Genomic DNA, 26,682 nt, shown 5'->3' on the forward strand with positions numbered 1-26,682 from the left:
CCCTACACAGGATCGGCACTAGCGTTCCAGCAGCCCCAGCAAACCCGAATTTTGCGGCCTTGGACTGGAGCTGCGGGAAATTCCTTCAACTACCCTTCTCCCCCAGATGAAGCCTGAGAGGCAGCATTCCAGGGATTGGCCCCGGCTCAGTTCAAGAAGAGGAACCAGAGGGGCGGCAGATGGTTCTGTCCTTTAGACGCCCCCATCCCAATCTGGGGTATGCAGCCTCGAAATTCCCACTCCCCCTGAGTTGGATTTAGGAGTTGGCACGGAAGAGTGGGCCACCCGCTTCGCCCACCCCCTGTAACCGGCCCTGGGTGGAAAGTATTGCCTCAGTAGCGATTCCCGTTAGGATCCGATGGCCTTTGGGTGCACTTTTCCAACTTTATATCCCAAGGGGGCAGCATTCACCGAGAAATGAAAAAATCCAATGACGCTCCTACTTCATTTTCCAAGGATGAAGTAGCAATCAAGGTCATAGAAGGTGCAGGGATGGATTCCTCCCAAGTCCTTCAAGGAGTGTGTTTGACCCCTTGATCAGCTTTCTCTGGGCAAGTTAGAACGGGGTTACTTTGCTCTCGAAGCCATTTCTGGGCATTTGTACAAGTTGTTGGGTGTTTGGCTACACCGTGGCCGCAGATTACGCAGAACGGGAGGCTCCCCATGAGTTTAATTAGCCAACCCAGTGCTAAAACCAGTGAATAAAAATGTGCCCCAGGAAAAAGTAGGGATTGCCGTCTGGTATTGCTGGCAGGCTGCCAAGCCAAATTCAGTTCTGCTCTGCTAAGCTTAGAAGGAAATCTTTACCATCTGACCCAGGAAAAAGAGTTCCTCACCCCGAAAAGCCTCGACTTTTGTTTTATTGTTGAAGTCACTCCTGGAGTTTGGTAATCCTCAACGGGGCTTTTTAAATCTCCTGAGTGTAGAATTTCCTTTTGTCTCTTAAGAAAAGGACCCTCTCAGCCAACAAAGCCCCCGCAAGATTGGCCAGGAATGTGCGTTTCCAGTGGGGGAGGGGTGGAACTGGTGGCCAAGGCGTGGTGGGAGTTGTTATCGGTCGGTTGGGCTTCTAGGGATCCCGATGGGAGGAAAAGGAAGGGGGAGAGCGAACAAGAATGCAGTGGGAAGTGATTCCAGCCAAATCTTTCTGCAGTCGTTTTGCTTTTCAGCACTTGGGGCTTGCCTGGTGGCTCACCTCTTATCGTAGATTGGGCCTCTGTTTTTCTGCCACTGGGGCCCTTTGCCAGTTAACTGAATTCTCGGAGCTGCTCACATGAATTGTTTCTCAAGAACCTCAACCAGTATTGAGTAAAATACCTCCACTCAGTCAGTGGTATTTATTGAACTCTTACAGTGTGCAGAGCACTGTTCAAAACGCCCCGGGAGAGTGGCTGTGAATGCCACTGCTGGTGTTAGTCACACATCACTCCTCTAAAGCCAATCTGCTCTCTACAGAGAGCACCTCTGACCACTCGCTCACATCCTCCCTCTGCCCTGGAACTCATGACCAACTGAGTTGTTTGACACGATCCCTGCCTACAGTGAGCTTACAGTCAAGCAAGAGAGACAGACATTAATATCAGTAATTTACATAAATGTACCTAATTTACGGTCCAGGTCCTAGCTGTTTTCCCATCCCTTTGTCTTTTACTTTTCCCTTTCAGTAATCTCTTCCACCCTTTCCTCACTCAAACTATCCAACCTCTCATTCTCATCTGACACTTGAGCAACTCCTTCCAACCTCCATCTCATCCCCAAGCCCACTTTGAGCAGCATGGCTTCAGTCCAATCTGTTGAGGTAGTCTGAAAAGCATTGTAAGCTCCTCTTTGTGACTGTTAATAGAAATGAGTATCACCAGTTTGATGCTTTTTAGTACACATGGAGTAAACTCATACACTGTATAAGAGCAGCTTTTGGATACATTTTTATTTTTTGGTGTATAGTTTTATCAGTAGGTTATTAAAACCCTTGTTTGGCTACCTTAGGTAAGGGTAAATGGGCCAATTTTCAAATGACTAGTGTTAATTTCCATAGTGGAAATTTGATTTAGGACACTTTTCGATGGTTGCAGTTTTAACGGTGCACTTGAACCATTTCATGACCTTGACAACCTCTAACCAGAGGGCCAGATATTCTGGAGGCCAGGCTGCCATGCATAGGAAAACGGAGGGAGGGAAGAGAAATGGATAGGGAGAGCGGCATCGAGAGGGCAAAAAGACGAGGCTTTAGTTTCACCTTCTTCCCACCTCTGACAGAGTTGTCAGTTTTTCATTTTGAGCATGGGGACAAATAGGGAGCAGGGGTTTCAGGAGGTATAGGGGCAGAGAAGGGCAGGCTCAAAGAGCTAATGGGTCAGAAAGGCACTATTTTGGATCTTTTCAGTCCTGAGTAGACACTGTTAGGCGTTGGCAGAGTTCTGGGATGAGCATATTTGAGGGTCCTGCTCAGAGATCTGGGTCGGTTGCCCCATCACCCCACTGGAATGGGCACCTCTGACCTCTGGCATGGGTCAGTCAGTCAAGCCTGGCTGTGAATGCCACTGCTGGTGTTAGTCACACGTCACTCCTCTAAAGCCAGTATGCTCTCTACAGAGAGCACCTCTGACCACTCGCCCACATCATCCCTCTGCCCTGGAACTCAGGACCGACAGTCCACCTCTCACCCCCACCCCCCCCCGCCATTTCAGTACCTTCCGAAAATCTCACCTCCTCCACGAGGCCTTCCCTGACCCTTCCCCCTGCCTGCCTTCTCTTGATCATCAACTACACACTTGGCTGTGACCTCCTAAGCACTTGGATACTCACCCCAGCCCTATAGCACTTACATACAGCTCCAAGTGGGCAAAGGAATGTACCTATCAACTCTGCTCTATTGTACTCTGCTAACTGCTTAATACAGTGCTGTGCCCCCAGGAAGTGTGCAATACATACCACTGATGGAGTCATTCAGAGGTATCTGGAGAAGGGCCCCGATGTTTAGTAGCAGCCTTATCCTTAAACCACTTTCTCTTTATCCTTACCCTTCCTCCCCCTCCAATATGCCAGCAGTGGAGGGCTAGCCAAGAGGGAGAGAGTAGCCACTGTGATGGGCAGCTTCAGAAGTGACGGAAAGGAGATGAAGTTCTTGGACACCAGAGAGGAAAATAAGTTTTCAAGTGTGCAGTTCCCCAGGGTTGGTGCCTTTGCTGTTTGTCTGCTCTCAGACAGTGACATGTTTGAACAGCATCCTTATGAATTTCCCAACCTGTCACTGTTCATTCATTCATTCATTCAATCATATTTATTGAGCGCTTACTGTGTGCAGAGCACTGTACCAAGCGCTTGGGAAGTACAAGTTGGCAACATATAGAGACGAACCCTACCCAACAGTGGGCTCACAGTCTAGAAGGGGGAGACAAAGAACAAAACAAAACATATTAACAAAATCAAATAAAAAGAATAAATATGTACAAATAAAATAAACAGAGTAATAAGTACATACATACATATATACAGGTGCTGTGGGGAGGGGAAGGAGGTAAGGCGGGGGGGATGGAGGGGGGTGGAGAGGAAGGAGGGGGCTCAGTCTGGGAAGGCCTCCTGGAGGAGGTGAGCTCTCAGTAGGGCCTTGAAGGGAGGAAGAGAGCTAGCTTGGCAGATGTGCGGAGGGAGGGCATTCCAGGCCAGGGGGATGACGTGGGCCGGGGGTCGACGGCGGGACGGGCAAGAATGAGGCACGGTGAGGAAATTAGCGGCAGGGGAGTGGAGGGTGTGGGCTGGGCTGGAGAAGGAGAGAAGGGAGGGGAGGTAAGAGGGGGCGAGGTGATGGACAGCCTTGAAGCCGAGGGTGAGGAGTTTCTACCTGATGCGTAGGTTGATCGGTAGCCACTGGAGATTTTTGAGGAGGGGAGTAACATGCCCAGAGTGTTTCTGGACAAAGACACTCCGGACAGCAGCGTGAAGTATGGATTGAAGAGGGGAGAGACAGGAGGATGGGAGATCGGAGAGGAGACTGATACAGTAATCCAGACGGGATAGGATGAGAGCTTGAACGAGCACCAACGAGCACCAACTCAGGGAACTCTCCTTAAGTGGAGCCCGCCTCTGCCTAAAATTTAGTCCTCCCATTCGTATACCAGTTGGCCAAAGCATCCCAAGTTGGCCTGCATCCTTCTCTGCACGGGAAGGTAGCCAAATGTTGTGAACTCAGTGGAGCCCACCCACTTAGAGAAGCAGCGTGGCTTAGTGGAAAGAGCGTGGGCTTGGGAGTCAGAGTTTGTGGATTCTAATCCTGACTCCGCCACATGTCAGCTGTGTGACTTTGGGCAACTCACTTCACTTCTCTGTGCCTGTTACCTCATCTGTAAAATGGGAATTAAGACTGTGAGCCCCACGTGGGACAACCTGATTACCTTGCATCTACCCCAGTGCTTAAAACAATGCTTGGCGCATAGTATGTATTATATATTTGTTGCCAACTTGTACTTCCCAAGCGCTCAGTACAGTGCTCTGCACACAGTAAGCGCTCAATAAATACAATTGAATGAATGTACATAGTAAGCACTTAACAAATACCATCATTATTATTATTATAGTTTAGGGTAATGAACGGTACATGGGGAATAGAGCAGATTTTCCAGAGCCAGGTCAGCCCGCCAAGTTGGGGATACGTTTTCACCTTAGATATTACTGTGTTCTCAGAGTGCTTTCCTGTTCCTTTAGATAAAAATCAGTACTGTGCCTGTCCATGTTCGTATGTGTCATGACCTTAGTACAGTGCTCTGCACACAGTAAGCGCTCAATAAATACGATTGATGACCTAGTGGATAGAACACGTGGGAGTCAGAAGGGCCTGGGTTCTACTCCCGACTCTGCCACTTGTCTGCGGTGAGACCTTGGGCAAGTCACTGAATTCCTCTGTGCCTGTTACCTCATCTGTAAAATGGGGATTAAGACTGTAAGCCTCGTGTGGGACAGGGATGATGTCCAACTTGACTAGCTCGAATCTACCCTGGCACTTAGAACAGTGCTTAACACTTAGTAAACACATAACCGATACTGCCATCATCATCACGTCTCTATATGTTGCCAACTTGTACTTCCCAAGCGCTTAGTGCAGTGCTCTGCACACAGTAAGCGCTCAATAAATACGATTGATTGATTGATTGATTAAAAATGCACTTCCGCTTGTCCCTGTGCAGGCAGCATTAGACAGTTAAAGCTGAAATAGCTACCTCCCAGCAGATGTACAGTCTGGGAGGCCTTCCCAGACTGAGCCCCTTCCTTCCTCTCCCCCTCATCCCCCTCTCCATCCCCCCCATCTTACCTCCTTCCCTTCCGCACAGCACCTGTATATATGTTTGTACATATTTATTACTCTATTTATTTATTTATTTTACTTGTACATATCTATTCTATTTTATTTTGTTAGTATGTTTGGTTTTGTTGTCCGTCTCCCCCTTTTAGACTGTGAGCCCGCTGTTGGGTAGGGACTGTCTCTATATGTTGCCAATTTGTACTTCCCAAGCGCTTAGTACAGTGCTCTGCACATAGTAAGCGCTCAATAAATACGATTGATGATGATGATGTACAGTTTTAGATTAGCTTTAGATTACATTGCGATTGTAGAGTTCCCACACCATCATGAGATAGTTTTCATTCAACATCCACTTATGTTGCATCCCGTTCTGTGTCTTTTCCTCATCCACCCACTCTTTTATTGGCTATCTCAGATTGTTAGGAAGGATGCATAGGTACAGCTGAGTACACAGTTGATACAGGTTACTGCCACACCCCAAGACTCTTCAGTGGAACAATAACCCTGTAGATCTGTGGTTCAGTAATTTCTTTTTACAAATTGGCTGTTGTAACCCTAGCAGTGGTCACACCCTCAAGCAGGTGAATTCTCCCAAAAGAATTGCATTTTCATCTTTGCACGTGGACTGCAAATTGCCAGTGGATTTAGGAAGAGAAAAAATATAAAAAACTAAAGTTTACTAATTGCTCACTAACAGTTTCAGGATAGAGGGGAATGTATTCAGAAGAGTTGTAAAATGCTCAGCACAAATGCATAAATCAAAGGTAGTTTCTAATTTAATGCGTGTTTTATAATGCTGTTAAAACTCAGTCTTAAAGTTTATCTGGGACTCGGAACGGTCATTTGAGGACCCAATTATAAAAAATATAAAAATGCCAATGGACACCAAAATGTTATGTCTTACTCTTCCGTCCCAAAAGTAGTGTGGTACTGTTTCCCACTGTCATTGGACGTGACTGGTGGGAGAGGGTAAGGTGGAGGAGAATTATATTTTTAGATCCAAGCTGATTTTAGTCAGTCATTCAGTCGTATTTATTGAGCGCTTTACTGTGTGCAGAGCAGCGGTAGTGGTTTCCCAACTACTGTGAAGATTTCTGTTACATTTGCAGGGGAATGATTTTGGCCCTCTTACCAGAAAATGATGCTGATCCCTAGAAACCCTTTATCTGATTTTGGCTGGAAGTGTAGGTCTATCAGGTATCGTATTTGATTTCACAGTCCTAATGAGTGTCCCTAACTCTTGAAGAAACTGACACTCAAATGTGATGGTGATTGAAGTGCATCAGAGCACAGCACCTATGGCCAAGGATACAGGGAGAAAATAATGTGGTTCAGAAAGGTACCCATTACAGGAAGCACAAGAATTTCAATCGCTAGATGGGAAAATGTGTCCAATGTCCCGTCCGTCTATTTAGTACCGTTCCGGTGAACTCTGGGGTACTATTTTCCCATTAACACTGTAAATTGTGGGAGTGTGAATTGCTACCTGCTCTTACCCTGGGCTTCAGTCTGTTTTGGAACCGAGCCCGCGGGCATTCAGGTTTGTCAGATCGGAGACCAGAGTGAAGGAAAGTTTCCACTCTGAAATGACAGCTACATATTGGGTCTAACTCTTGGCATTGCACATTTTATAGTCTTTTAAATCTAAATAGTGTTATCTGTCTATTCATTTGGCAGCGTGGCTCAGTGGAAAGAGCGTGGGCTTGGGAGACAGAGGTCATGGGTTCTAATCCCAGCTCTGCCGCTTGTCACCTTTGTGACTTTGGGCAAGTCATTTAACTTCTCTGGGCCTCAGTTACCTCATCTGTAAAATGGGGATTAAGGCTGTGAGGCCCACGTGGGACAGCCTGATCATCTTGTATCCCCCAGCGCTTAGAACAGTGCTTCACACATAATCAGCACCTAACAAATACCATCATCATCATCATTTCTGCTCTGATCTTTAATAACAGTATTGAGTCAATAGACCTTCTTGACCTTTTCCTTTGGATACTCCAGATTTCATTTATTTGGGGTAAGGACAAAACCAGGGTCTGTCATCCTGGTAGCACGGGCTTGGGAATCAGAGGTCGTGGGTTCTAATCTTGCCTCTGCCACTTATCAGCTGGGTGACCTTGAGCAAGGCACTTCTCTGTGCCTCAGTTGCCTTATCTGTAAATTGGGGATTAAGTCTGTGAGCCCCACATGGGACAACCTGATGACCTTGTATCCACCCCAGCACTTTGAACAGAGCTTGGCAAAGAGTAAGCGCTTAACAAGTACCATCATCATCATCATTATTATTAGAGCATGAAAGGCTGAGCTCCAGAAGAAGTTTATCTGTAGTGCCTTTAGTTATTTATGAGAAAAGTCACTGCTCTGCCTTCTTGGGCTCTTCAGCAACACCACTGATTAAGACATCTGTGCATTTATGGGCACTCCCCACCCCCCAGATCCTTCCGCAGCTGATCCAACTTGAATTTTCCGGCCTATGCGTGGAAAAGAGAGTGGCACCTGCAGCCTGAGGCCTCATATGCCCTAGAAAGACCAGTGGCTGCAGTAGCTGTTGCTTTGGCTATGAGTAATAATAATAATAATAATGATGGCATTTGTTAAGCGCTTACTATGTGCAAAGCACTGTTCTAAGCGCTGGGGATGCCATGGACTCTGAGTCATGAGGAGCCTGAAAAACTGCTCCTCTAGCCACAACTCCCTCCTTACTTTTGTGTTTATTTTGTGAACTGCCTATTTGTCCTTGTCCCTTGTACTGTTTTGTTGCTCCTGATGTGTGTGTCTCCAGTCCTCTCCCCGATAAGAATAATAATAATAATGATGACATTTATTAAGTGCTTACTGTGTGCAGAGCACTGTTCCTGATCTGTATCTGTACGTTTGTGAGCTCCTCCAGGACAGTGTCCGTGCCTAGTTCCCACCTATATTCTCCTTCCCAGTGCTGATTAAAGTGCTCTGCAAACAGTAAGCGCGTAGTAAACACTATTACTACTACCGCTGCTACTAGCAGTTCCCCAAAACTAATCGGGACTGCAAAGACCTGTGAACTTATGGAGTTGTGTTCTTCAGAATGCCTGAGAATTAAGTAGCAAATTTTTTTTTTCCATAAGTGAATCAGATTGAACTGTGTATCTATGTCAACAACTCCTCCTGGGAGCCTGGAATTAGAGAACTCAATGTGGGAGCCGTGAAAAGAGAGATCAGCAGTTTCAAATATTTACAGCTTCGGAGATGAGACTAGAAATGATGTCAGCAAAATCCAACGGATGCAGAGAGCCGAACAGGCCCAGAGCGGGATTGATTAAATGGTGATAGTGCTTTTGGAAATGAAGTGGTTATTTCAGGCAAATTCACAGAGATTGGAGGTATTGTCTCAAAATTTATCTGAGCTGCCTGTATTGTTAGGGATTTAACAACCTCACTTCTGACAGGATTGGAAGGATTACATGTTGGGCTTGAATGAAATGTCTGCCCATGGTCTGGTCTACTGATTTTTGAAAAGGACTTTGTTTATTTGGGGAAGTTTTATAGGAATCCCATGAAAGGATTTTCTGGAACTGAATCTAATGCTCTAAATTGTTGATACTCTTTTCTTTGGCGAGTAGGGAATAGTATCAAAGATTTTAATCCCAGCTTGGCCACTTCCCTACTGTGTGACCTTGGTCAGGTGACTTACTTTCTCTTTGCCTCAGTTTTCTCACCTGAAAATGGAGAATCAGTATCTGTTCTCCCTTCCTTTTCAGCCTATGATCCTTCTCTAGCAAAGCGTGATGTATTTTTAAAATAAATTACCTTCTCAAGAACATTTTTAGGTTTAATTACTTAGTATAACAAAAAGGTGCTTTACTCAGAAAAAGTGTACAGTTTTTTAGTGCCATGAAGCGGGAATGGCATTCATGTTATAGTGTACCCATGATATACCCTCCCTTATAACCCCTGAGCTTGTATCAGTCTGTGCTTAGAAAATGGGGATTAAGACTGTGAGCCCCATGTGGGACAACCTGATTACCTTGTATCCCCCCAGCGCTTAGAACAGTGCTTGGCACATAGTAAATGCTTAACAAATGTCATTATTATTATTATTATTATTGTATTAAGTGCTTACAAGCACTATTATAATTGTTGTTTTTTATTATAAAAAAGGAATCCCCGAGGATTTATTTTAAAATGTCTATTTCCCAGGAACACAACATGAAAACTCAAATAAATAGTTAAATAATTCTTACATCTTTTGAGGACAAGATATTGTCAGTGCAATTTAAACCAAGAAACTGGCAAGTAACCCGGGTACTTGTTGTAATGGACTGGTCTGTGACTTCAGCTGGCCAAATCCTCAGTTTTAAGAGGGTAAGAAAGTAATATCCATAAGTTGAATATTTTGGGAAGTGTTGGGCACACTGCTGTTTCCTGAAAACAACCCAGTTCTCAGTCTACCACATCAGTAAAGCAATCGATGGTATTTAATGAGTGCTTACTGTATGCAGGACACTGTACTAAGTGATTGGGAGAGTATGCTACAATAGAGTAGGAAAACGTAATCCCTGCCCAGAAAGAGTTTACAGGCTAGAGTGGGAGACAAACATTAAAATAAAGTACAGATGGATATGTACGTAGGTGTTGTTGGGCGGGGGTGAAAATCTAAGTGTTTAGGGGGCACAGACCCAAGCACATAGTCAACACAGACTGTATGCTCGTTGTGGGCAGGGAACATGTCTACCAACTCTGTTGTGCTCTCCGAAGCACTTTAGAATAGTGCTCTGCACACAATAAATGCTAATAAATACAATTGATGGTGATGATAGAAGAAATGAGGGCACAGCCTGGGAAGACCTCTTGGAGGAGACATAATTTTAGCGTATGGGAGCACTAAGCCATGGCAGGGGAGGGGTGATAGTAGTAGTGGTAGTAGTAATAATAGTACTTATTAAGCATTTAATGTGTTCAGATCACTGTACTAAGTGCTGGGAAAGAACTGGGAATTAGACATAGTCCCTATCCCCGGTTTGGGGGTGGCGCTAACAGTCGAAGAATTAAAAGGGGAAGAAGGGACTGGCGACAGCCATAATCAATCAGTCAATCAATCAATCGTATTTATTGAGCGCTTACTGTGTGCAGAGCACTGTACTGAGCGCTTGGGAAGTACAAGTTGGCAACATATAGAGACAGTCCCTACCCAACAGTGGGCTCACAGTCTAGAAGGGGGAGACAGAGAACAAAACCAAACATATTAACAAAATAAAATAAATAGAATAAATATGTACAAGTAAAATAAATAAATAGAGTAATAAATTGTCCAAGGACTGAGTACAATGCTCCGCCCACAGTAAACACTTAAGACTATTACTACTACTAATTGCCTCTTGTGTAATAAAAAGGCCCAGAAAGCATGTCACATTAAAATGGATAATAAGCTTGACTCTTCCGCATTTTAGGGATGGGGAAGCCCAGATGCAATGGCGTTTTATGGGGCAATATTGTTATAGACTAGAGTGTAGTGATGACTTCTGCCTATTTATGAAACGCTTTCATAAGGAGAGAAGAAACAGAACACTGTGATACCTTAAAGGTAAAAACAAAGATCAGTTGGGTAGTGAGTCTAGAGGAGCAGAGTTTCAGGTTCCTCGTAGCGCAGAGACCGCAGTCACAACCGCAGTCCCAGGGACCGCTACAGCGATACCCGCCACAACCATCCTAAGGCTTCGGTGGAGGCGGAGCCGGACCGCAGCTGCTTTTCTCTGTCCCACCCAGGTGGCGGAAGGCAGGTCGGGATGGGGATTCCTCGGTGACAGAGAGGAGAGCCGGTGCCGGATCCTGGGCAGAGGAGGGCCTCGGCCACCCTGAGAGCTGCCCTAGGGGCTGACGGGCACTGAGAGAGGGCCCTGGTGGAAAGGGCCAGGACACGATGCGGGGGCGGCAGCTCAAGTCCACCTGGGCAGCCCCCGGTGCAAAGGACACGCCGAGAACAGAGTCCCGGGAACTGAAACGGGGACGCGGCTAGCCCCAGGGGGGCACGGGCAGATGAGGGGTCTGAGGCACGATCAGCGGCCACTCAAGTTCACCGGGCCTATGGAAAATACGACTTAATGAGCATAGGCACCAGAAAATGAGTACCTTCATGTTGTCCCTGGGTTGTCCCTGCGGTCTCAGCTCCGCAGCATTGCCAAGACCCGCCCTTTCCTCTCCATCCATACCGCTACCCTGCTCATTCAAGCTCTCATCCTGTCCCATCTGGACTACTGCATCAGCCTTCTCTCTGATCTCCCATCCTTGTGTCTCTCTCCACTTCAGTCCATACTCATGCTGCTGCCCGGATTATCTTTGTCCAGAAACGCTCTGGGCATATTACTGCCCTCCTCAAAAATCTCCAGTGGTTACCAATCAATCTGCGCATCAGGCAGAAACTCCTCACCCTGGGCTTCAAGGCTGTCCATCCCCTCGCCCCCTCCTACCTCACCTCCCTTCTCTCTTTCTCCAGCCCAGCCCACACCCTCCGCTCCTCTGCCGCTGATCTCCTCACCGTACCTTGTTCTCGCCTGTCCCGCCATCAACCCCCGGCCCACGTCATCCCCCGGGCCTGGAATGCCCTCCCTCCACACATCCGCCAAGCTAGCTCTCTTCCTCCCTTCAAGGCCCTACTGAGAGCTCACCTCCTCCAGAAGGCCTTCCCAGACTGAGCCCCTTCCTTCCTCTCCCCCTCGTCCCCCTCTCCATCCCCCCATCTTACCTCCTTCCCTTCCCCACAGCACCTGTATATATGTATATATGGTTGTACATATTTATTACTCTATTTTACTTGTACATATCTATTCTATTTTATTTTGTTAGTATGTTTGGTTTTAATCTCTGTCTCCCCCTTTTAGACTGTGAGCCCACTGTTGGGTAGGGACTGTCTCTATATGTTGCCAATTTGTACTTCCCAAGCGCTTAGTACAGTGCTCTGCACATAGTAAGCGCTCAATAAATACGATTGATGATGATGATGATCTTTGCTGATGGTGATTTGTAGAGACAAGTGAGTTCTTGTGTCTCCTCCATAAACAAGTTCTAAAACTTTATAAAATGTTTGATAATGAATGGGTTTTCACTGCACGTTGCTGAATAAAACCTACTTGATTCAGTGAAAGCCATCTGTAATGGGATTTTACCACAGGAGGAGATATTCCACAGGCTTCAGTTGTTTCCACCACCCTTGCTCTATTCCATCTCCTCCTTCTTTTAATTTCCTCTTTCCCTCCTCCTCCCCTCCCGAGTTTTCTGAGGCCCATTCAGCTCCATCAATTGTGGTTAAAGGGAGGGAGGCACTTTAGAGTCTTCTTCAAAAGTACCTTAGGACAGATGCGGATTTTGAAGGTTTGAAAGAATTAGTCTTTTTAAAGTGTAAGTGTTAAGAAAAACTCAAGCCAAATGCAAAACCATCCTAATCAATTTAGTGAATTTACATGAAGAGTCAAGTGCCTCTACTCTGTTGAATAGAATTAACGATGTATTTTGGACTGCAAAATGACAGTTTACTGAATTGAAAGTGCCTCATAATTCTTTTGTGTTAAAAGTCTGGAGTTTGCTCAGGTAACTGGGACACTATGGTCTTCGTATGCTTACCTCTTGTACTATTCGTTTATAATGGTATTTGTTAAGCGTTTGCTATGTACCAAGTTCTGTCCTAAGCGCTGGAGTAGATACAAGCTAATCAGGTCAGACACAGCCCTTATCCCACATGGGGCTCACAGTCTAAGGGGGAGGAAGAACGAGTATTGAATCTCACCTCCGCAGCATCGCCAAGATCCGCCCTTTCCTCTCCATCCAAACCGCTACCTTGCTGGTTCGATCTCTCATCCTATCCCGACTGGATTACTGCATCAGCCTCCTCTCTGATCTCCCATCCTCGTGTCTCTTCCCACTTCAGTCTATACTTCACGCTGCTGCCCAGATCATCTTTGTGCAGACACGCTCTGGGCTCCTCAAAAATCTCCAGTGGCTACCAGTCAGCCTACGCATCAGGCAAAAACTCCTCACCCTAGGCTTCAAGGCTCTCCATCACCTCACCCCCTTCTACCTCACCTCCCTTCTCTCCTTCCGCAACCCAGTCCTCACCCTCCGCTCCTCTGCCGCTAATCTCCTCACTGTGCCTCATTTTTCCCTGTCCCACCGTCGACCCTTCTAGATTGTGAGCCCATTGTTGGGTAGGGACCGTCTCTGTATGTTGCCAACTTGTACTTCCCAAGCGCTTGGTACAGTGCTCTGCACACAGTAAGTGCTCAGTAAATACAATTGAATGAATGAATGAATTTTACAGATGAGGAAACTGAGGTGTACAGAAGTGAAATGACTTGCTCAAGGTCATAGGAGGCACATGGCAGTGTCATTTTTCTTGCTCCAATATAGAGAGGCCCCACCTCAAATCCAAGATTTGGAGATTGTTTTGAACTGACGCTGGAGTCCGATGCCCCCCTGCTAAGCACCAGGCTTCCTCTTCGTTTTGCTATGTATGCCAAAGATAGCTGTAATGTTGAGGGCTCGTTTAGGATTTGGCAAATATCGAAAGGAGTAATATGGAAGAAATTCTTGCCATGCAGGTGCTCTGGGTTAATTATAAAATAAAATCAAGTCTGAAATTTTTCCAATTTAAACTTTTTTTTAAACGCAAATAGTTTTTAAAGCCAACCATTATGACCCGAATACGTTTCTTTAAACCTCAAAAAAAAAAAAAAAGCCACGTGTTATCTTTTGACAGGCTGGCAAGGTCAGTTCATCCTATGTTGCCTTGACTGCTGGGCGATAATTTTTCCTGGCAGAGCCTTGGTCCTGCTGGAGGGAGCAGACAGAGGGAGGTACATAGTTTGGGTATCATTCCTGCCCCTTGGCATTACATAATAGCGTGCTTTTTCTGAGTATAACACATGTGTTATACTTAGTATTTAAACCAGGATGATCTAGAGAAGGCAGTTGAATTTAAAAATACACCATGCTTTAAAAGAGAAGGTATAGGTTTAAAAAGGAGGGAAGCTCCGAACAGTCAGTTTCTATGTTACCTGTTTTGTTTAATAGTTTCAGAACCTAGAGACTAGGTTGGGATCAGTGGGTACCTAGGCCTCCTTCCATGGTTCATGTCTGGTTTGCCATCACTACACTCAAGTTTTGGGGTATCCAGAGTCCACTGTGACTGTTTTGATTAACTCCCTTGGATGTGGCCTGGGTACAGCGTGGCTCAGTGGAAAGAGTGTGGGCTTGGGAGTCAAAGGTCATAGGTTCGAGTCCCGTCTCCGCCACTTGTCAGCTGTGTGACCTTGGGCAGGCCACGTAACTTCTCTGTGCCTCAGTTACCTCATCTGTAAAATGGGGATGAAGACTGTGAGCCCCAAGTGGGACAACCTGATCACCTTGTATCCCCCCCCAGGGCTTAGAACAGTGCTTTACACATAGTAAGCGCTTAACAAATGCCACCATTATTATTATTATTATTACTGTTTAGGTACGGTGACAATTTGGCTGTATTTCCTAAGTACAGTATTAGAGTTTATGGGTGGATTCCCTTGAGTTTGGGCAAGGTGCAGATGCTCCTTAATGCACGTTGTTGACCCCCACACGATTCTCTCCCACTTCCCCCACCTCCTCACCCCAAACTTGAGGCCAGAGCTACAGGATAAGGGGTAATTTGACCCCTGCAGTACTCTCCGTGTCTGTGTGGGTTGAGAATTGGCTCGGGAATCAATCAGTGGTATTTATTAATAACTTACTGTGGGCAGAGCCCTATTCTAAGCACTTGGGAGTGTACAGTATAACAGACTTAGTAGGCATGGTCCCTGCCCACAAGGAGCCTACAGCCTAGAAGGGGAGGCAGGCATTAAAATAAATCACAGATATGTACTTAAGTGCTATGGGGCTAAGTGGGCAGTGAATAAAGGGTCCAAAGCTAAGTGCAAGTGTGATGCAGAAGGGAGGGGGAATAAGTTCCCCCATTAGATTGTAAGCTTCTTGAGGGCAGGAACTGTAGTGCTTACTCCGTTTTGCTCTCCCAAACGCTCAGTACAGTGCTGCGTACACAGGTGGCCCTCAATAAATACTCTTATCGCTTACTTGACTGGATGAATGCTGTGACAGTAAGATTTGAGACCATTCGAAAGCAGACAATGTAGAGCTCTTAGAATGGTCTCAAAAAAAATCCTTGCTCACTTGTGTACACAGCTCCACCATCCTGCCTTTCTCACAAGCCCTCCTCAGAAATCTCCACTGGCTACCAGTAAACCTACGCATCATGCAAAAACTTCTCATTCTCGGCTTCAAGGCTGTCCATCCCCTCGCCCCCTCCTATCTCACCTCCCTTCTCTCCGCCTACAGCCCAGCCTGCACCCTCCGCTCCTCTGCCGCTAACCTCCTCACTGTGCCTCGTTCTCACCTGTCCCGCCGTCAACCCCCGGCCCATGTCCTCACCTTGGCCTGGAATGCCCTCCCTCCGCACATCCGCCAAGCTAGCTCTCTTCGTCCCTTCAAAGCCCTACTGAGAGCTCACCTCCTCCAGGCGGCCTTCCCAGACCGAGCCCCCTTTTTCCTCTCCCCCTCCTCATCCCCCCCCGCCCTACCTCCTTCCCCTCCCCATAGCACCTGTATATATGTTTGTACAGATTTATTACTCTTGTACATATTTATTTTACTTGTACATATTTAGTATTCTATTTACTTTGTCAATGATGTGCATATAGCTGTACTTCTATTTATTCTGATGACACCTGACCACATGTTCTGTTTTGTTGTCTGTCTCCCCCCTCTAGACTGTGAGCCTGTTGTTGGGTAGGGACCGTCTCTATATGTTGCCAACTTGTACTTCCCAAGCACTTAGTCCAGTGCTTTGCACACAGTAAGTGCCCAATTAATACAGTTGAATGAATGAATGGTGTTATCTCCTACTCATCTCTCCCATTCGACCCACGTATTCCATCTATTACCAAATCCTGTCGGTTAAACCTTCACAGCATCTTTAAAATCCACCCTTCCCTCTCCATGCAAACTGCTGCCACATTGATCCCAGCACTTAGCCTGTCCTGCCTTAACTCCTAGCTGACCTCCCTGCCTCCTGTCTCTCCCCACTTCAGCCCATACTTCACTCCGCTGCCCAGATCATTTTTGTATAAAAACAATCAGTCCATGCTTCCCAACTCCTCAAGAATCACCAGTGGTTACCCGTCGGCCGCCGCATCAAACAGATACTCCTTACCCTTGGCTTTGAACCACTCAATCACCTTGGCCCTTCCCACCTCATCTCCCTAATAATGATGGCATTTATTAAGTGCTTACTATGTGCAAAGCACTGTTCTAAGTGCTGAACTGATTTCACACCACAACCCAGCCTCACACTTCTCTCCTCTAATTCCAACCTGCGTGCTTCAAACAGTGCTTTGCACATAGTAAGCACTTAATAAATGCCATTATTATTATTATTATTACTCACTGCACCTTGATCTTTTCCATCTCTCCACCAACCCCTTGTCTACGTCCTGCTTTTGGCCTGGAGTGCTCTCCATCTTCAAATCTGACGCCTTTTGGGGGACATGTCTCCTCCAGGAGGTCTTCCCCACCTAGGCCCTCATTTCCTCTTCTCCCATCCCTGTACTTGGTGATGCTCACCCTTTATTCACCCCACCTTCAGCCCCATAGCACTTATGTACATGTCCGTAATTGATATTACTATCTTTCTCCCCCTCTAAACTGTAAGCTAGTTACAGGCATGAAACATATCTACCAACTCTGTTGTATTTTACTTTCCTAAGCACTTAGCACAGAGTTCTAGTGCACATTAAATGTGATTGATTGATTGAGGAGGTTATAAAGAGGCAATCCTAGTCTGCTGTGGCTTTGCAACTCTTTAAAGTCACTTGTAATGTAAAAATTGTTGCAGCAATAACTCTAGGTAGCCATAGCCAAGCTTCTGGATCCATAGAGAGCCATTCATTTCTATTTGTTTTGAGGGTTTTTTGTTTGTTCTTTGGGTTCAACTCCTTAGTTGACCACTGGTGCTTCTTACAAATCAGTAGATGAGAATCAGTAGATGAGAATGGATCTGTAGAATTAACTCACGACCTGTGGAGAGAATTTTCAGGAACATTCACTCCCACAAGCCAGGCTTCCTCAGCCTAGAGAGAGAGGTTATTTTGAAATCTGTGGATGATCCAATCCTATTGAAAGGGAAAGATTCTCTTCAGAATAACTGATTCTGGTGAAATGCAGTTTAAGTTATGGGAGGGAGGGATAAAAGTGTCACCCTGTTAATGGCAAACATATGTTATTTTTTTTAAAAAAGAAACTGGTCTCATCCGCTTCATCCTTATTCTTTTTCACAGGAAACCTGTAGGAAATGCCAAGGGTTATGGAAAGAACATAATGGCCTTACTTGTGAACAGCTGGCTGAAAAAGACGACATCAAATATAGAACATCTATGTAAGTCTTCTTTTGGATTTAAAAGATGTATTCTATTCCACTTTACAACTTTTCTACATCAAGAGAAACTGTATTCCTTATTGTCCTGAATATTTTTAAAAATCACACCTAAATTGGACTTGTGTATTTTTGGTGCATTGTACTTACAGAGGATTTTAAGCAGAGCAATCGAGTGGACTGACCAACTTCAAAGTTGGAAGTGTAAAAGCCAAAAAGCTTGGCAACTAAATATCAAGGTGGAGAATCACAGATATTGCCCTAACGAGTCAAGCAGAGTGTAACTCTTTAATCCAAGTTCATTGTTCGGATTTGGGCCATTTCATAATGATTCAGAGCAAAACTAATGAGATTACCTAGCCCTTCAGTGATATATCATTTGAGGGGAGAGGAGAGTCTTACGAATTCTAACAAATCTTCTAATTCTCCAGGTGGCTCCAACTTGGACTTTTTGTTCATTTTTTTGCTAATGTTTTGAAATGCGTCTTTTTAATTTGAATTCCAACGCTCCCTGGAAATCAGTCCTCCATTATGGCTGTTCTTCAGAGTATCATTTCTGTGAAGGCCCTGCCTATTTCCCGAAAGGAAAAAAATGTTAGATTGCTGATGTGGAATGAGAGAGCTGTAAACAGATGAGAGAAACCTCATATATAACCCAGGGTGTCTCATAAACCCGTCTTCTCCTTCCCAATCTTATCAGACTTTGGTGTGGGCTTGCTGCCTTCTGACATGGAAGTTAAACTAAAAAGCCTGTGCTCTGGAATGGCCATGAACGATTAACTTTGACTGGCATTTGCCCGGTCTCTACTTCCTTGTCAGAACCACAAGACTTCCACAAAGATTCTCTTCCATCTGACCCTGCAAAGGAGAGTCCCTTGTTGTAACAGAAACAGTGGGGTAATTAATCACACAACCTTGGGAGCAACATCACCCTAGATGGTTTTGCAGATGAGAAAAGACAATAAGCCTTCCTATTTGAATACAAGGTAGGAGGAAGCCCAGCTGGAACTCGGTCCTTGCTTCCTGTCCTTATCCTAAGAACAATGTCCGGAGGGGGAAGAGGGGAGGTACGGGTGCCCTCCAAAACAGGAGACTGAGTTGAGTTGTGTTTTCTCTCTGTCCCTTTAAGCAGAACCAAATCCTTAGGGACTTTGAGTTTTGGTACTGTTTTTTTAACCATTGTATTGAAACAGGCCTACTTCTGAGAGCACAAGCACACCTTATTCTTTCAGCATGGTGGAAGAATTTGCTGGAAACCAATTGGGCAGGTGCTGCTAACACCAGAGCAGAGTACACACATGGCCATATTAAAACTGCTGTCCCCAAGTATTTCCCCTTAAACCTAGAAGAGTCTTCTAGTCCTTCGGGCTTTACGGGCTGTTTCAGACAAATGGACGCCTGAAGTGATTCTACAGTCTTCCTTCAGTTTTATTTAAATTCATCCTGCTGCAGTTTGGTCCTTAGTAGAGATAGAAAGCAGTTGGTCCCTACCCTTTATATAATAATTCTTCATACGTGGTCAGTTCTTGCTTTAACTTTAGCTGTGGACTGGACTTTATGCTCCTGAAGTTTTCAGTACATTTTTTGGCTAGAGCCAAAGAAGAATATTCCTACGCAGCAGACGTCAGTGCGGTGTTGTGCTTATGTGTGCAGAGTTGATCACAATGTCGTGGTAGTATTGGGCACCCCCAGATGCAATGAATAAGCTCCTTTTAGGCAGGAGCTAAATCTACCAACTCTGTTATATTGTTCTCTCCCAAGAGCATAGTACAATTCTCTGCATGCAGTAAGCGCTCAATGAATATTCTCGATTGATTGATTACTAAGCTCTTGGATACTCCTCGTGGGTAAGAATCGTGCCTACCAACTCTCTTGTAGTCTCTCAAGTGTTTAGTATAATGCTCTCCACCTAATACGTAGTAAGCACTCAATAAATATCATTGATTGCAATAGGATGAAAACTATGGGTTTTCCATGATTAGATGTCTGCAAGAAAATAATGCCTTTGTTATCAGGAGGACTGTATTTCATACAATTATTATTATTATGGTATTGGTTAAGCACTTACTATATATGTATTGTACTTTCCCAAGTGCTTAGTACAGTGCTCTGCAGACAATAAGCGTTTAGTAAGTACAATTGAATGAATGAATGTCCAGCACTGTTCTTAGCTCTGGAGTAGATCAGAGTTAATCAGGTTTGGACATGCTTCCTGTCCCACATGGTCTCCAAGCCAAAGTAGGAGGGAGAACAGGTATTTAATCCCATTTTACAGTTGAGGAAACTGAAGCACCAAGAACCTAAGAGACTTGGCCAAGTTCACACAAGCAATTGGCAGAACTGGGCTTAGAACCCAGGTCTCCTGACTCCCAGGGCTGTCTCTTTCCACTAAGCCATGGTGCTTCTCATTATCTTGGATTGCAAACTATAGATTTGTCCTAATTAGCCACATTTTGACGGGTGCTAGCCTTTTCCCCTTTCCTTTCCATGCTCCTCTTTGGGGCATACCGAACATTCATTCATTCATTCAATCATATTTATTGAGCGCTTACTGTGTGCAGAGCACCTTACTAAGCGCTTGGGAAGTACAAGTTGGCAACATATAAAAACGGTCCCTACCGAACAACGGGCTCAGTCACCAACAAACCAGCAACCCAAGTGTGTTCATTTCATTGTTATGAAAAGGCATTGTTCATCTGACCAACATTATCTTTGGTTATATTTGGTGCCTTGTTTCTGCCTAGGTGTGTGCCTTTCAACTTCAAATCACAGTTGGGGGCTTCTTGTAGCTTCCTAGATAAAGGCTGGACTTTAATTGTGCTCTTGAATTAGATCATGTTAAGTCGTATTCTTGAGCCTGACCAGCCAAAGTTGAGGTGATTATTCATGACCACTCAGTAGCTAAAATCATGAACATATATGTATTGCATTATTCAGCTGTTGGCAGCAAAATGTTTGCTTTTACTAGTCTTTGTCTCTTTGATGATTTTGGTTCACTTGTAATGGGAATCTGTGCTATTCGACCATTTGAACTGGCTTGAAATTCTTTTCAAACCAGTGGTCAGCCTTGCTTCATTTTGGGAGCCTCTGAAACCAGGTTTAAATAATCTACTCTTTAATACTATTAGATCAGGAAGAATTAGCTATAGCATAGAGGTTGTAGGAACCATGATATAGGTGAAACTATGTTAAACAAGAATCTAAATTAGAGGAGTAGCATTCTTCAGGTAGACTGTTTATGTCTGCACTACTCTAATTCAGCCTAATAATAATAATAATAATAATAATAATTATGGCATTTGTTAAGCGTTTACTATATGCAAAGCACTGTTCTAAGCCTAACCTCCCTCTTAACTGTTTACCTACTCTCAAACATATTCTGCTGTCCCTTGTCTTCATAAGGGAAACTCCAGAAATAGCAGTACATCCCAACTATCCCCTTGCCTGTTTCTGGGGTTCACAGCAGCTTGGAAGAGGTCATAGTTAGACCTCTTCCAATTCACCCATGCCCCGTCAAAGTTGTCGGGATTGAGTTGGGCGGGTCACCATCTCAGTTTCCTACTTGTGGAGCCACAGAATCTCAGACAACTTAGAGGGTGTGAGGAATGTTGATCTTGGCCACTTGGGATGCTCACTTGCTTTTCTGGGTTCAAGGGTAAGTACTTACGTTGAATTCTGTATTGTTCAAAATTTGGAGACCAAACTATAAAGTAGTAATAATTGTGGTATTTGTTAGGTGTTTACTAAGTGGCAGTTTAGTGTAGCATGCTCTATTAAGTCCAGGGGTAGATACAATAATAATAATAATAATAATAATAATGGCATTTGTTAAGCGCTTACTATGTGCAAAGCACTGTTCTAAGCGCTGGGGGGGATACAAGGTGATCAGGTTGTCCCACGTGGGGTTCACAGTCAATCTCCATTTTACAGATGAGGGAACTGAGGCTCAGAGAAGTGAAGTGACTTGCCCAAGGTCACACAGCAGACATGTGGGGGATCCGGGATTCGAACCCATGACCTCTGACTCCAAAGCCTGGGCTCGTCCCCACTGAGCCACGCTGCTTCTCTAAGACAAGACAGATCAGACAGTCTCTGTCCCACATGGGGCTCACATTCTGAACATTAGGAGGGAGAACAGCTCTTGAACCCCCATTTTACAGATGAGGAAACTGAAGAACAGAGAAGTTGCCCAAGTTCACACAACAGGCAGATGACAGAGCCAATATTAGAAGCCAGGACCTCTGTCTCCCAGGCCTGTGCTCTTTCCACAAAGCCATGCTGCTCCCAAAAAAAAAAAAAAAATAGGATTTAAGCACTTACAAAGTGCCAGGCAATGTACTAAGTTCTAGGGTAGATGCATGTTAATCAGGTTGGACACAGTCCCTGTCCCTCGTAGGGATCACAGTCTTAATCCCATTCTACAGATGAGGTAACTGAGCCACAGAGAAGTCATGTTACAAGGTTACAGAACAGACAAGTGGCAGAGCCGGGATTAGAAACCAGGTCCTCTGACTCCGGTCTGTTGTCTGCTAGGCCGTGAAGCTTCTCCACACTGCTTCTCAGCGCTTCCTCGGGAGTATCCAGCCCAGAATTTCCCTGATCTGAGACCCAGAAATGTAGTTCCATAGAGCACACCAGTCCAGCAGTAGTTGGATAACCAGCAAAGGGCCAGAGTGTATCACTACCAACACTCCTGGAATCATCGTCGTCATCATGGGTATTTATTGAGTGCTTACTGTGTGCAGAGCACTGTACTAAGCATTTGAGACTACAGTGCAACAGAGTTGGTAGACACGGTCCCTGCCCACAACGAGCTTGCAGTGGAAGGGGAGACAGGCGTACATAATTTATAATACGTGATATTGAATCATTCATTCATTCAATCATATTTATTGAGCGCCTAGTGTGTGCAGAGCACTGTACTAAGCGCTTGGGAAGTACAAGTTGGCAACATCTAGAGACAGTCCCTACCCAATAGCGGGCTCACAGTCTAGAAGGGGGAGACAGACAACAAAACAAAACATATTAACAAAATAAAATGAATAGAATAAATATGTACAAGTAAAATAAATAGAGTAATAACTATGTACAAACATATATATATATATGTATATATATATATATATATACATGTGCTGTGGGGAGGGGAAGGAGGTAAGGCGGGGGGATGGGGGGAAGGAGGGGGAGAGGAAGGAGGGAGCTCAGTCTGGGAAGGCCTCCTGGAGGAGGTGAGCTCTCAGTAGGGCCTTGAAGGGAGGAAGAGAGCTAGCTTGGCGGATGGGCAGAGGGAGGGCATTCCAGGCCAGGGGGATGACGTGGGCCGGGGGTCGACGGCGGGACGGGCGAGAACGAGGCCCGGTGAGGAGATTAGCGGCAGGGGAGTGGAGGGTGCGGGCTGGGCTGGAGAAGGAGAGAAGGGAGGTGAGGTAGGAGGGGGTGAGGTGATGGACAGCCTTGAAGCCCAGGGTGAGGAGTTTCTGCCTGATGCGTAGGTTGATTGGTAGCCAGTGGAGATTTTCGAGGAGGGGAGTAACATGCCCAGAGCATTTCTGCACAAATCATTATGATACCATGATTCTGGGGAGACACGAGGAAAAAGGGGAAAACACAAGGGCTCCCAAAGACTGGCTTGACTCTCTCTGATCCTTCTTGTGTAGGAGTGGGGGTGAGTGGCAGTTCCCCTGGATTCTTTAAAACTGTCCAACTCGGTCTCATCTCAGGCCTTTAGGACCAAGGCGATAATGCGGAAAGAAAGGGTTTTCCCGGAGACATTTGACAGACTTCGCTATTGGAAGGTCAGGGTTATGCATGTTGTAAGGAATGAGAACAGATCCACCTCGTTATTTCTCATTCCTCCCACTTCCCACCCTTCTTTGTTCGCAGTGAAGAGAAGATGACAGCCGCCCGCATTAGAAAATGTCACAAGTGTGGTACCGGCCTCATTAAATCAGAAGGTTGCAATCGCATGTCCTGCCGTTGCGGTGCCCAAATGTGCTACCTCTGTCGAGCCTCCATCAATGGATACGACCACTTCTGCCAGCACCCCCGTTCGCCTGGTGCCCCTTGCCAGGAATGCGCAAAATGCTCCCTTTGGACGGATCCCACAGTAAGTAGAGGCAAATTAGTTCGTTGTACGCCTTTGCGTCTTTGATTTCAATTAAGGCCGTTAGATGCTACTGCTTTGTGCACTGTTGGAAGGGGCAGCTCTTTAAGCTCTCAGTTTTCAGGGTGATCAGTGCAGTTGCTTAGGAAAGAACTCCACCTTGCTTATTTTGAAGAAGGCAAAAAGCCATGGAGTTTGTGCTGTCATGCAAGACAGAGAGAGAGAGGGTTTGTGTGTGTGTGTGTGTGTGTGTGTGTGTGTGTGTGTGTTTTGCTAGTGAGCATATGGCAGCACTGACCTTAGTCTCATAGCAATAGAGCATAAGAAGTGTGGAGTTTAGCATAATTAAGTGCTTACTCTGGGCCAAAACTATGTTAAGTGCTGGGATAATCACATTGGACTTTGTTAACAGTCTAAGAGGTAGGAAGAACAAGTACTTTAGCCCCATTTTACAGGTGAGGAGACTTAGGAGCAGAGAGGTTAAGTAACTTGCCCAAGATCACCCAGCAGGCCTGTGGGATTAGAACCTGGAACTTCTGACTCTGAGTCCTATGCTCTTTCCAGTAAACTAGACTGCCTAGACCACATTGTAGGAAGCTCATATTCTGAGAGCTGAGTCCACAGGTTAATTTAGCACCTGGCATATAGGTCTGGGGCTGGGCTTTTTATATGATATATGAGGCAATTAGAAAAACTACGAAAAAGGAATAATTCTTCTCGGGCGTTTGCAGTGATGCTTCCGGGCAGCTTCAAAGTCTAGCCTGGACCTGATTGCTTCTGAAAGGGAGACAGCTGTTTGGCAAACTTGCCCTTTAGTAGCCGGGGGAGTATGGGAAAGGGAATGAAAGGATTTCCCTAAATAGGAAGACTGAGTCATCCGTAATGTCAGTGTTAGAAGTTGTGTGGGGTTAAGGCAACAATGGAAGCTGAATTCACCAAGTTCTCCTGTAGCTTCTCTGCTGAAATAAAGTGGAGTCTCTAGATGAATTTACAGAGCATCCATAACAAGCAGCAAAGGTTCAGGTGGTGTCTTCTTTAAATACCCATGACAACTCTATAGATAGGGCTACAGGCCAGCAAACTAGAGGGCCATTTGATTTTTGAGTGTTGCATCTGGACTTATATCTTTGACCTGGAGTTTTTGAGAACATTTCCCTAATGAATTTCTTTCAACAAAGCAAACCACGAAGGAAAAACAAGAGGGGGGAATTCCATAATCAGGTGTACTCTTGATGAATATTAATTTTCTTGCTATTATCTTTCACCATGGCCATCTTTCCAGCACAGGAATCAATAAACTTTCAACAACTCCTTCTTTTTTCCTTTTCTTTTATTTTTCCTTTGAGCTGCCATCTTGCCTTGGGCCGTTTGCTCTGATAGGAGATAGGCTGGGTTCTGAATCCAGGGATTCCAATCACATTGCATCGGCTCCATTTCCCATGAGAACAAGTTTCTGCCTTTAGGGATGGCCCAGTTTCCTCTGTTCCCACCAGACTGCTGAGAGTATTCATAAGTCGCATCTGTTCAGGGCTAGGGAAACACAAAGCCATTCAAGGAGCTCCTACCATCATTAAAATAAAACAATGAATATATTGTCATTTGACCCTGTTCTTTGGTTTAATTAACCAGTGTGGCAAAGCAGAAATCTCCCCAGTGTCAGCTGGGAGTTGGCTGTTCATTTTTTGGATGGAGTTGGAGTTTTTGTACTTGGTGAATAGCAGATGATATTGAGGAGGATTAGTTGAGAGGCTGTGAGGACGTGGGGGACCGTTTTAGGGTTCTCTGTTCATTCGTTATTGAAACAAGCTTCCAGAATTCACCACCGTTGTTTAGTAAAGAAGCACCGTGGCCTAGAGGAAAGAGCACAAGCCTGCGAGTCAGAGGACCTGGGTTCTAATCGCGGCTCTGCCAATTGCAAGCTCTGTGACCGTAGGCAAGTCACGACTTACTGGGCCTCATGGGGATTCAATACCTGTTCTCCCTCCTACTTAAACTGTGAAACCCCATATGGGGCAGATTATGCCCAATATGATTAATTTGTATCTACCCAGCACTTAGAGTGGTGCTTGACACAGATATTTAGGCTGGAAAGTTTGCTTGTGGCAGAATCCTGTGTTGCCAATTTGTACTTCCCAAGCGCTTAGTACAGTGCTCTGCACATAGTAAGCGCTCAATAAATACGATTGATGATGATACATGCAACTTGAGAAGCAGCATAGCCTAGTGGATAGAGCATGCGTCTGGGAATCAGAAGGACCTGGGTTCTAATTTCAGTTCTGCTACTTGTCTGCTGTGTGACCTTGGGCAAATCACTTAACTCTTGGGCCTCAGCGGCCTCATCTGTAAAATGGGGATTAAGACTGTGAGCTTCATGTGGGACAGCGACTGTGTCCAACCTGATTCGCTTGAATGTATCCCAGAGCTTAGTACAGTGCCTGGCACATAGTAAGCACTTAATAAATACCATTTTTAAAAAAGTAAGTGCTTTACAAATACCATTAAAACAAAGGTTCAGAACTCACCAAAGAATTCTCCAGTGAAGTGTATTTCATTTTCTGAGGGTTGAAGATTGGTAAGCCAGATATTTAGTATACATTCATTGGCAAAAACCAGGTTAGGTCCTAGTGGCTGTGTTTGCTTTTCAGGCTCTCTCATCCCCCACTTCATTCCTCGTCCTTCATCGTCACCCCTCCAGTCCTCTTTTCACTAGTTTCCTCTGTCACTAGGTGTTCAGCTCCATTTTAAAATCCTACCCAGTGGGGCTCAACCAGTTTCTGTCAACATGAAGAGTATCTTCTGGGCCCAGGTAGCTTTATCTTAATGAAGAGCACAATCAGACAGTGGTATTTCTTGAGCCTTTACTGT

General features: G+C 45.3%; 1 protein-coding gene across 1 annotated transcript in view; it reads left to right on the forward strand.

Annotated features, from left to right (window-relative positions):
* The window catches only part of RNF216 (ring finger protein 216), a 161,587-nt gene that overhangs the window by 116,011 nt on the left and 18,894 nt on the right, over positions 1 to 26,682 (forward strand). The window contains exons 14-15 of the mRNA XM_038762410.1: positions 17,620 to 17,717; positions 23,598 to 23,820. Of these exons, the coding sequence (XP_038618338.1) occupies positions 17,620 to 17,717; positions 23,598 to 23,820 (321 nt within the window). The remainder of the gene's footprint in view (positions 1 to 17,619; positions 17,718 to 23,597; positions 23,821 to 26,682) is intronic.

Source organism: Tachyglossus aculeatus, chromosome 21 (assembly GCF_015852505.1).
Source record: "Tachyglossus aculeatus isolate mTacAcu1 chromosome 21, mTacAcu1.pri, whole genome shotgun sequence".
Lineage (NCBI taxonomy): Eukaryota > Metazoa > Chordata > Mammalia > Monotremata > Tachyglossidae > Tachyglossus > Tachyglossus aculeatus.